Source organism: Oncorhynchus mykiss, chromosome 17, assembly GCF_057628025.1.
Source record: "Oncorhynchus mykiss isolate SJ-2025 chromosome 17, ASM5762802v1, whole genome shotgun sequence".
Taxonomy (NCBI): Eukaryota; Metazoa; Chordata; class Actinopteri; order Salmoniformes; family Salmonidae; genus Oncorhynchus; species Oncorhynchus mykiss.
This window is the reverse complement of record NC_143038.1, coordinates 34,485,342-34,497,044: the sequence shown is the minus strand read 5'-3', so window position 1 is coordinate 34,497,044 and position 11,703 is coordinate 34,485,342. Positions and strand designations below refer to the sequence as shown.

At 43.6% G+C, this 11,703-nt stretch overlaps 1 protein-coding gene across 2 annotated transcripts; it reads left to right on the top strand.

Moving 5' to 3' along the window:
* Window positions 1-5,788: 5,788 nt before the first annotated feature.
* On the top strand, window positions 5,789-11,275 carry elf3 (E74 like ETS transcription factor 3). Of its 2 annotated transcripts, XM_021568741.3 has the most exons (9): window positions 5,789-6,225; window positions 6,596-6,771; window positions 7,940-8,170; window positions 8,352-8,438; window positions 8,542-8,655; window positions 8,859-8,945; window positions 9,063-9,176; window positions 9,526-9,727; window positions 9,917-11,275. In XM_021568741.3, the coding sequence occupies exons 2-9, from the start codon at window positions 6,603-6,605 to the stop codon at window positions 10,029-10,031; spliced, it is 1,119 nt and encodes a 372-aa protein (XP_021424416.1). In that variant the 5' UTR covers window positions 5,789-6,225; window positions 6,596-6,602; the 3' UTR covers window positions 10,032-11,275. The 2 variants fall into 2 exon arrangements, with proteins under 2 accessions (XP_021424416.1, XP_090061441.1); XM_090205315.1 differs by lacking the exons at window positions 5,789-6,225; window positions 6,596-6,771 and adding an exon at window positions 7,454-7,609.
* The last annotated feature ends 428 nt before the right edge of the window (window positions 11,276-11,703 follow it).

Genomic DNA, 11,703 nt, shown 5'->3' with positions numbered 1-11,703 from the left:
TCCAATTATCTTCCTTTCCTTTCTCACGCTTCATCCCTCTTCTAAGGGAAAGCATGGCAACCCAGTCTTTCTAGCAATGACAGTAGGTGTGAGTAATGTCAAAGGCAAGAAAGAAGGAGAGACTGACAAACAAGTCGTGGAATTACACAAAAGCCAGTGTTTCAACACCATCCAGTCCAACAGCATTCCAGCCTATGTAGAAAAAGGAGGAAGGGAAGCGCTGCTAAGGTACACAGTAGTAGATTGTGGTAGACAGAAGGGGCTCTTTGGTAAAAGGGGTAAATTGGTCATCAAAATGAAAGGAGGACCAAGGCACTCTTCGTATAATGAATTCAAATCCCTTTATTTGTATGGCATGTTCAATGGAAATACAGTTTCAAAACTCTGACGTGTTTCGGGTGCATGGCCTTTGTCAGGCAGAATTCCTGCCTAACCGCTGTTTTCTCTTTTAACATGGAAAGGAAGGGGACAATTGGCGTTGTGAAATTTGGGTAAAAATGATTACCTTCTTTACAGGTAGAGGTAATCAGCAGAGATCACTCAGGAGGTCACAACTTCAAAGCTGCTATGACATAACTCCTCACCTGCGTAACTGTTTACACACATCAGGCAATAACCATATAGAGTGGCCCATTCAATTTGTGCCCGGGGGGGGCATTACTATCTCAGGTTAATAAAAAAACACCAGGTCATTCTTGAATGTTTAAAACTAGATATAAAGTATGCAGTAATTATAATGGACCTATACATTTTCAAATACCTGCTCTTTTTCTGGCCCGCAAATTGGTTTTGACAAACAAATCGGTCCCCAAAAAATCTGCGCGGCCCTCTGCTGAATTTTGAAATCTTGATGTGGCCCGCGAGCCGATATTATTGCCCACCCCTGCCATACATTGACACTATAACCTCTGATCAAACTCCTCTACTAAAGCCACTGTATACTGACAACATGCCAATGCTGTGACTGGAAATGCTATTTATAATGCTACTTATCTGCTTTCTCAGGAAGGCAAGGATAACCTTTGACCTCTACAGTCAACGCCTTACCTCACTCAAATGCAAACTTGAGCACTTTAAGAACTCTTTCCCTTTTCCCATGCAAAATAAATGACGCGCAAGAGATTTCATGCATTAACCTGTTACACTGTAAGATAGAAGTAGAACTAAAACCATTATCACCCTTTGAATGATATGAGCTAAGATACTCAGGCCTCTGTCTTTGCGCCGAAGAATCCTACAGTATACGTGTATTGGCCTTTATCAGTCACTAAGAGGTGACAGTGAGCCACAACAACCCCTTGTACCCCATCGGCTTGACAATAAAAACCACACACCAAAGCCACACGGCTCCAGGCTCTGCAGCACACAATGGAAGGATTAGGTATATTTGAGGGGTGGTTTATTGTCTAATTGCCCATTCAGTCTACAATCAAATGACTGCCTCTGCTCTGTGTCCAAGTTTCGGTGCAGCTCTCTTTGAGCCAGACACAGTTTCAGCTAATGACACATTGACTAGTTGCCAGCTGGTGCTCACCCTTAGTTTCACATCTCAGTAGATTCCAGTTAGACTGTTATCAACATGCTGCACCCCAACATGTGTATAAACAGAAAAGCGTATAGGATTATAAATAAAATAAAAGCAATATATATATATTTGTAAACAATACACATAATCCAGAAAAATAAATAAATTAAGAAATATCAGATAGAGCAATGTCAGAGAGCGGAATATAAATATATACTGAACAAAAATATAAATGCAGCATGTAAAGTGTTGGTCTCGTGTTTCATGAGCTGAAATAAAAGATTCTAGAAATGTTCAACACGCACAAAAAGCTAATTTCTCTCAAATTTTGTGCACAAATTTCTTTACATCCCTGTTAGTGAGCATTTCACCTTTGCCAAGATAATTCATCCACCTGACAAGTTTGGCATATCAAGATGCTGATTAAACAGCATGATCATTACACAGGTGCACCTTGTGCTGGGGACAATAAAAAACCACTCTAAGATGTGCAGTTTTGTCACACAATAGAATGCAACAGATGTCTCAAGTTTTAAGGGAGCGTGCAATTGGCATGCTGACTGCAGGAATGTGTAAGGATTGATGCTGGTAGAGACGAGAAGCAGGTACAGGAAGTGAACATTTAATTATCAACAGACATGGAACGGAACAGGACAAGACAGCGTCTGCACAAGAACACATAACAACATTAATGCAGACACAGGGAAAACACAGAGAAACAGACAGTGATAGACAGGAAAATCAACAAAGGGAAGGAGTCCAGGTGAGTCCAATGAGCGTTGCTGCACGTAATGATGGTGACAGGTGTGTGTAATGAAGGGCAGCCTGGCACCCTCGAGCGCCAGAGAGAGAGAGTGGGAGCAAGAGTGACAGTACCCCGGGTGCCACACGGCATCCCACCTGGGCGAGCCTGATGGGCCGGCCGAGGCATGGGTGCTGGATAAGCTGGCTGGGGAGAAGACCAATGTGCAGCTCCTTTGTTTTGTTGAGGGAGAGGGTATTTTCTTGACACCATTCCACCATGGCTCTCACTTCCTCCCTATAGGCTGTCTCGTAATTGTTTTGTAATAAGGCCTAGCACTGTTGTGTCATCAGCAAACTCGATGATTGAGTTTGAAAAGTGTGTGGTCACGAAGTCATGGGTGAAGAATACAGGTGGGGCTGAGCAAGCAGTTTCCTACCTTCACCACTTGGGGTTGGCCAATCAGGAAGTCCAGGACCCAGTTGCACAGGGAGGGGTTCAGACCCAGGGCCCTGAACTTGGAGGGCACTGTGGTGTACAAGACTGATGAACAGCAGTCTTATATTGGTATTTATCTTGTCCAGGTGGGATAGGGCAGTGTGCAGTGCAATGGCGATTGCATCGTCCTTGGATCTGTTGGGGCGATATGCGAATCGTAGTGGGTCAAGGTGAAGGTGATATGGTCCTTAACACACTTAAATGACTTGCTCACATCTGCCACGAAGAATGAGAGCACACAGTCCTTGTAAGCAATGGTGGGCCCCTCGAAGCGGGCGAAGGTGTTTAGCTCTTTCTAATCTGTGACTGTCAGGAGTCCCTGTTACATACGTCTTGTGCCTGTGCCGTTGAATTGAGACTCCACTTTGTCCTTATACTGTCATTTTGCCTCTTTCATTGCCTTACAGAGGTCATACCAGGTCTGTTTGTACACATCCATGTTCCCAGTCACCTTGCCATGGGTAAATGCGGTGGTTTGTGATTTCAGTTTTGCTGCCATCTATGAACAGTTTTTGGTTTGGATAAGTTCTAATCGTCACAGTGGGAACAACATCCTCTATGCACTTCCTGATGAACCCAGTCACAGAGTCAGTGTATACATCGATACTATTCTCAGAAGCAATCAAGAACATGTCCTAGTCCTAGTGATCAAAACAATCTTGAAGCACAGATTCCGATTGGTCATACCAACCTTGAACAGTCCTTACCACTGGAGTTTCCTGATTAAGTTTCTACCTACAGGTGGGGGGGGGGGAGTGGGATCTGATTTGCTGAAGGGAGAGTTGGGGAGAGCCTTGTAGCCATCCCAGAAGGGAGAGTAGCAATGATCCAGGGTCTGTGTTGCATGTGCAGTACAGGAGATGTGTTGATAGAATTTCAGTAACATTTTCCTCAGATTTCCTTTAATAAAGTCCCCAGTTACAATAAATGACGCCTCCAGATAGGCAGTTTCCAAGTTGCACATAACCCAATGAGGTTCCTTGAGGGCCGTTGAGGTGTCGGAATAAGGGGGAATATACAGTCAAAAATGTGGACACCATTCAACGATTTTTCTTTATTTGTAAAACATTTTTTAAAGTAATGATGGACTGTAGTTTATCTTTGCTTCTCTTTGAGCTGTTCTTGCCATAATATGGATTTGGTCTTTTACCAAATAGGGCTATCTTCTGTGTACCACCCCTACCTTGTCACAACCCAAATGATTGGCTCAAACACATTAAGAAGGAAAGAAATTCCATCAATTTACTTTTAACAAGATACACCTGTTAATTGAAATGCATTGCAGTTGAATACATCATAAAGCTGGTTGAGAGAACGCCAAGTGTAAGAACCGATGCTGGAGTAGAATAGCAGGTACGGAGAGTGAATATTTAATTATGAAAGGACATGGAACAGGACAGGAAGAGCATCAGAACAAGGGAAACAAAAACGACATGACGACAATAATGCTGAAGTGGGGAACAGAGCTGGTGAACAGACAGATATAGGGGAGGTAATGAGAGCAGGTGATTGAGTTCAGGTGAGTTCAATGAATCGCTGATGCGCGTGACGAGGGAAACAGGTGTGCATAATGATTGTGGTAGGAGTGCATAGTGCTGGGCAGCCTGGCGCACCCTCGAAAGCAGGAGAAGGCATGACAGCTAAGAGTGAGCAAAGCTGAAAGTAGTAGAAAATAGCAAAAATAAAGAAAAACCTCTTGAATGAGTAGGTGTTTCCAAACTTTTGACTGGAACTGTACAATGGCAGTGACGATGACCAAAGACAATTATCTTGGGAGGTAATGCGATCAGCATTTGATGGTGAGGTATTCCAGATCGGGAGAACAAAATTACTTGATTTCCTGTATGTTACCACAATCACACCATGAGTTATTAATCATGAATCAAACCCACCCTCCTTTCTTTTTACCAGACAGTTCTTTCTTCCTGTCTATGAGATGGACGGAGAACCCCACTGGCTGAATGGACGGGGACAATATATCCGGAGAGATCCATGACTCTGTAAAACAGAGTATGTTACAGTCCCTGATGTCTCTCTGGAAGGAGATCCTCGACCTGAGCTTGTCTACTTTATTGTCCAGGGACTGAACATTAGCGAGTAATATACTCAGAATAGATGGATGGTATGCAAGCCACCTGAGTCTGACTAGGGCCCCGCTCCTTCTACCTCTTCTCCGGCATCAGTGTTTTGTTGCAGCTAACTAGGGAAGTTCAAACAAAGGATCCAGGATGAATTTCTTAAGGCAACATTTCTGCCACCACCTAACAAGTCCCACTATGACCCTGCAAACAAAGCCAATCAGAAAAGTTAATGTTGTGTTTGTTTTGGCAAGCCAGACAATTTCTCTGGGATATCTTATTTAAAATGGCCACTGAACCTGCGTCATGGTAACCATATCAAGTGAATGACTTGCAGTGTCAGGTCCTTGCGTTGGGTAAACATGTGTGGAGCTGTGGCTGAACCAGTCCACTGAGCTAAGGTCAACAGCAAATGTTGGAACAAATGACTTAATTCCTCAGACATAAATGTAAACGTCAGAAGTGGTGATGTGTGTGTGTGTGTGTGTGTGTGTGTGAGTGTGTGCGTGTGTGTGTGTGTGTGTGTGTGTGTACTCATGTGTAAGTGAGTGAGTGTGTGGCAGGTATCAATGTCGGGAAAGTAGCTAAATCTGGTGCGACGCATCGTTTCTCAATACTCTTGAAACTTATGTTTTTGTTGTGCATTGTCACAGCCAAACAAAGTGACGGTAAACATGATATGAACTAATTTGAATGCTGTACCTGTACCCCAGTGGAGGCTGGTGGTAGGAACTATAGGAAGACAGGCTTATTGAAATTACTGGAATGGCATGATTGGAACAGAGTCAAACATGTGGTTTCGATGTGTTTCATGTGTTTGACACCGTCCCATTAATTCCATTCCAGCCTCACTCTCTTCACCCATCAACTCCCCCTCCATTCCACCCCTTCCTTCTGTCTTTGTCTTTCCATTCTACACACCCGCCAACGCTCTTGAGCTTCTTCATGGAGAGAAGGAGCGAGGGAGGCGGGAGGCACTATGTGGAGTGTGTCGGGGGTGGCATAGCGGGAGGGCAGGTTTGTTTTGTTTTTCACTGTTCTCTGGAAGAGAGGGAGAGGGAGGTGGAGAGAAGAGAGAGGGGGGTGTGACCCATGCCATGGCTTAATGGTACCATGGAATTCCCCCCCAGTTTACCCTGACCTGGCCCCTCCCACCTGTCTTACTGGGCTATAAAGCCTTACACAGGTAAATCTAGCAACAGGTACATCTTTTACTTTATAGAGAGAGAGCTAAAGGGAGAGAGAGAGAAGAAATCGAGTTAAGATTAACCGTGTACTGACAAGCTCTCTGAGTGAATCCCGAACACCGGACTCTAAATCAAACTGTGGAGTATTATCATCGCTACCTGTTCATCGCTACCTGTCGGTCGCCTCAGAATCAGGTACGTGTGGAGATGGAGTTGCTCTTTGGGGAGTAATGGGGTGGGTGTTTTGGTCGGGGGTCACAAGCATCTTGACAACATATGTTTTGCGTATATTCATGCACAGCGGAGGAAAGGAAACGAAAACGGTGTATTCATACACAGACAAATATTTCGCATACATGCAAAGTACAACCACAGTGACCCACTTCAAATCAATGAATGTTTCACTAACACATCAATATCCACATGTTGATCGTCCTTGTATACGCACCGAAGGGCTCACTCAATTGTCTCCTAGTTAGAGAAAACATGTACATGTTTGTTTATGAATCTGTGTCCATAAACAGCATTGTAATGTCTTACTAACTGGACTGTCTCCTGCTTGTAGATAGCCCATGTCGTCTGCCAGTGAGCTGTGTATGATCCTGACCGACGCTAACATGACCATGTACCAGACTGGGAGCTCAGAGCCGCTGCAGCCCAGCCTCACCACTGTGTCTCTGCCCGCCGTAGGAGACCTGCTGCACCTCTCAGACCTTTCCTCATGCAGTGCCAATATACTGGGTGAGAACAGTAATTAATCCTTTTTAAAATGTATTTATTTGACAGGGACAGTGTACAAAAAAAAAAGAAGAATTCCCAATATACTGAGAAATTCTGCATTTCACCAGATTTAGCTAACAACTCATTTCCATCTGCGGTCACCTGGACCCTGTAGGCGTCTTATAACAATGCCTCTTCATAATAACTGAGAACACCCAGAAGATGATATAACCATGATGTCTATTGACGGAAGAAACAATAGACACAAACTGAATCATGACAGAAGAGGAGGATGTGTAACTTTCTCTGCTTTGTTATCAGCATGTGGGATACTTTAGTCCCTAATATGTCATTGTGTGTTGATCACCTGGGAAACCACAGTATGGATGTGTGTAAAGTTTTCTTCAAGGATCTTTATTCAGTCATGAGTTTTGGCGGTTGTTTCGTTTTAGTTGTTGTGTCGGCTGGTGAAGTCCGTGGATATTTCCCATTGTCTCACCCTGGATAGACCTATTGGCTGAGCGTGTTGGCAGACACTCAGTCGAAGCACACATTAAACATACTGCATATCCTTAAGCGAAGCTGTCAGACAGACAGGGGATTGGCTGAACTTTGCAATGACCTCATTTAGAAGGCTGTTAAATCATTAACCTGGACAATGTTTAACTTGTATTTAATAGAGTCTTTTCATCTTTCAGACGTCTCAAGCTTTATTTTATTTGCCGTAGCCTATAGCGAGTGATAAGTGGTGACTAGACAGAGCGTCAGCAGAGCAGAGATAAACTAGAGCCAGACATTCTGACTTGGCGAAACCGCAAAATCAGATTTTCACAGGTCCAGATCAGGATCTGCGTTCTTGGTGGGTTGTCATTTATTTGGAAAACGTGAGTTAGTTATCATCTTGTGGGTGGTTAGATTGACAAAGGTTTCATATTTTAAATGTTCTATAATAGTTATGACTGAAAACATAATGTGTAATTACTATCTATCCAGATTGAATCTATATCAAATTACTTTATTCTTGCTATGTAACTGTAGTTAAAAAAAAAAAAAGTGCCACATAAAATGTAGATGTAACAACAAAAGAAAAAGCTGTAAAAAAAACACACATATGAACGCACACAAACATACACAGGCACACACAGTGCACAAATCTAACTCCCCCCTTCACTTCTGTGTCCTCCTCTAGCTCAATGGTATGACCTGAACCCTCAGTACTGGAGCAAGCAGAACGTTTTGGAGTGGATCAGTTTTCACGTGGAGCGCAGTAAGTTTGATGCCAGCACACTGAGCATGTCCTACTGCTCCACGGATGGACCTACACTATGCCAACTGACCAGAGATCAGCTGTTAAACATGTTTGGAATGTCCCTCGGGACTCAGCTCTACCAGAGCCTGGTGGAACTCAAGGCCAAATATGGTAAGGATCTGATGGAAGTGAAATGAATCAACTTTATTGATGATTGTAAAAGGGGGAATCTTAGATTTGGCTCCAGGAACAGACACAGACATTTTAGTAATTTAATTTAGACAATTGATTTGTCAATATAGTAATGATCCAGTCATTAAATGTATTTTTGTGTCTGTCATTTTGGTTCCAGATCTGAATGAGACCTGTAAGCTTCTGGACAACTTCCTGGAGGAGTTCCCAGACTTCCCTCTGCTCAGCACAGTAGAAGTGAACGAAGGTAAACACCTCCTCTCGTCTTTTCTTCCCACTTCCTACTACCACGCCAAAGCCTCAAGTGTTAGTAGGACACATTTGCTGACACTGTGATGTTACTGTTACAGTTGTGAGAGACACCAGCTACACTGACTTCTCACACATCTTCAAGAACTTCGAAAACATGAAGCCGCTCAGCGATAACGGATACGAGTCCGACAGCATGCACAGCTCCTCGTCAGGTGAGCGGTGTCCCTCTTTCCTCTTCTTCTCCTTTATCATCACTCCTCTCATCTCCTCTTCCCCCAAATCTTCTCACATCACTCGATCAGTGTGTGATTGGTTTGGCCTGTATCACTGAGCCTATGGCCTTATTAATCGATCAATGCAGGACGAAGGATCGGCCGAGTTGAAAGTGTTTTCCTTCCTCTCTCCCTGCCCTCAGGTGGAATGTTGAGCTTCCAGAACCTCAGCTCTCCAGAATCCAGGAGCAGTGAGTCTGACCCAGAGTTCTCCTACCCTCAGTTCGCAAGTGAGTACAACTTTTCATAAGTGGACGTCACATTCTTGATCTTCAGATGGGTGAGCCTTGAAAGTGCATGTCTCTTTGAAAGCCGGTCTGGTGTTCTAAACTCGTTGTGTTTGACAGAAGTGCACATAAAGACAGAGAGGGGAGAGATGAAGAAGAGAGGCAGAGGAAGACCTCCCAAACTCAGCCGAGACCCCAAACACTTCTACCAGACCTCCACAAAGAGCAAACATGGTGAGTGGCTCTTCTCATTCTAACACACGCACGCACACACACACACACACACACACACACACACACACACACGTCAACAACTGTTTTCAATGGTGCTCTGTAGAAGCACAGTTTTATCAGTCACGTGATTTGCATACATTTTTGCATCTGGTACTGAAAACAGCCACAGTCAAAATAGACCAATAACCACACATGCACACTCGCACGGACACACACACAAACACACCCACGCATGCGCACACACACACAAGCACACCTGCTCTACCTCCTCCTTGCTTGCTTAAGCACACGCACACACCTGCGCTGTCTTACACCCACCTAACGGTAGATCTCCCTTCTCCCCCTATAGCGCCTCGTGGGACCCACCTGTGGGAGTTCATTAGGGACATCCTGATCCACCCAGAGCAGAACCAAAACCAGGCTCTGATGAAGTGGGAGGACCGCCGTGAGGGTGTCTTCAAGTTCCTCAAGTCTGAGGCTGTGGCCCAGCTGTGGGGGCAGAAGAAGAAGAACAGCAGCATGACCTATGAGAAACTCAGCCGCGCCATGAGGTAGGAAACCATGGTAATATAGTAGCACCATCATGGCAATTAGCCATGGAAACCCTAATCCTAGCAACCAAGCTAAACAGAGCTAACCGGTTGAGGATGAAGTTAGATTTTTTATTGTGTCGACAATGATAAACCATTGCCTGGTCATAAGAATAACCTGTGGCTCTCCTTCCTTCCTCCCTCCTATAGATACTACTATAAGAGAGAGATCCTGGATAGAGTGGATGGTAGACGGCTGGTCTATAAGTTTGGGAAGAATTCCACCGGCTGGAAGGTGGAAGAGACCGAGCTGCATGGCATGTGAGATACAAGGCAGGAGACAGGACAGGTAGAGACCAATGGCCAAGAGTGGCGAAGGTATAAACTGGACAGACCAGTTCCACTGGGCCCTATTGTAGATAGGATGACCCAGTCTCTGGATGACAGCTTTACTCTACCTGAAAGAATATAAAGACACTTACTTCTCTTCTTCCAGGGGAGGTGTTGCAGAAAATTTAAGCCAGTGTTTTTGGCTCCAGTAGGTTTTATGAACCGATATAGTTATTGTACAGTAATTATGTGTATTTCGATTTTGAATCAGGCATTGTTGTGGACATCGCTCTGGGCCTACCAGTGGTAGGTATGATGGTGTGTCTGTTCATTTGTTTTCAGTTATATTCTAGATAATAGTGGTCCTGTATGACTGGATGTCTCAGTTGGTAGAGCATGGTGCTTGCTAATGCCAGGAATGTGGGTTCAATTCCCGGGATCACCTATGTGTTAAATGTATGCACGCATGACTGTAAGTCGCTTTGGATGAAAGTGTCTGATTAATATAACAATAAAGGCATTTACATTGTGTGGGTGTAACTCACCTTGTGTGTCACTATGGCAACCACCTGGTCATTATGATTTTTACTGTGGCAATGTAAGCACTGGATATGTTTTGTATTGTTTTTTGTTTCTATTGATATTTAACAAGTGACAGTCTATCCCTGTGCAGCCTATCATTTTTCTATGTCTATTTGCAAGATGGCTAGTTGCCAAACTTTTGACTTCTAAATTGAGCCAATGGTTAGAAGAGCCTCATGTTGTGTTTTACTCTTCTAGGAGTTATGGGTATAGAAGGTCTTGTGTTAAATTGTAAACCTGATATGAAGGAGGGAGGAGACAAAATGGAGGACAAACAAAATATAGAGAAGAGGGAACAAAATGAAGGGATACTCATTTATAAACTATCGGTGATACGACGTTGTGTACTTCGCTGTTTCAGCGTGAATGTTGTCTATGAGGTATGTGTCCTTTGTAGCCATATTAATATTTTTGTATCTCACCAGACGAGACCTACGTCAGATTAAAACAAATCAGCGACTCAACTCCTGTTCTTCATGATTTTTAATTCTGTTATGCAGCTGGTCTGTTTCCTTCTAGATCACTCAATATCATGAGTATGAGAATTCAATCTCAGATCGTATCGTTTGTGATATTTTCACACGCATGTATGTACAGCACATTGTCTTGCTTTGTAAAGTTAAGAGCCTTTTTACGGAAATAAACTGTTTTAAATAATGTAAGTGTCCTTGTGTATTTGGTACAAAACTGACTATTATGTTTGAAAGAAAATCACATAGTACCCCAACTGAACATAAACTTAAATTAAAAGCACTCCTAATTCAATCGGTGTAATATATATTAAAGTTATATTCTCTCCCTTGACATGTCTTTTTCACGTCTCAACCACCTGTTTAACCTCAGTATAACATCTCATCTGGAGGACAACAAACAACAGAAGTTGGGCCGTTCTGGCTCGGTCAAGGCCTATTTACTTACAGAACAAGACATTTAGCACAGAGGTCATCCTAGGTGTGTAATCAAAATTGAATCGACTGCCGTTTTCAGATCCATGTCAAGTTTCTACTTTACAAGAAGCAGTGCTTTGAACCCGTCTCTCAGTTGCAATTGTCTCTGGTTGGCGCAGGAGTAAGCTTATACTCCTC

What these genes read in the sequence shown, in the direction of transcription:
- elf3 (XM_021568741.3), top strand. Translation starts at nt 6,603, where the DNA reads ATGTCGTCTGCCAGTGAGCTGTGTATGATCCTGACCGACGCTAACATG. An exon ending in CTCCACAAAGAGCAAACATG is followed by an intron (nt 9,177 to 9,525) that starts GTGAGTGGCTCT and finishes CTCCCCCTATAG; the next exon opens with CGCCTCGTGGGACCCACCTG. An exon ending in AAACTCAGCCGCGCCATGAG is followed by an intron (nt 9,728 to 9,916) that starts GTAGGAAACCAT and finishes TCCCTCCTATAG; the next exon opens with ATACTACTATAAGAGAGAGA.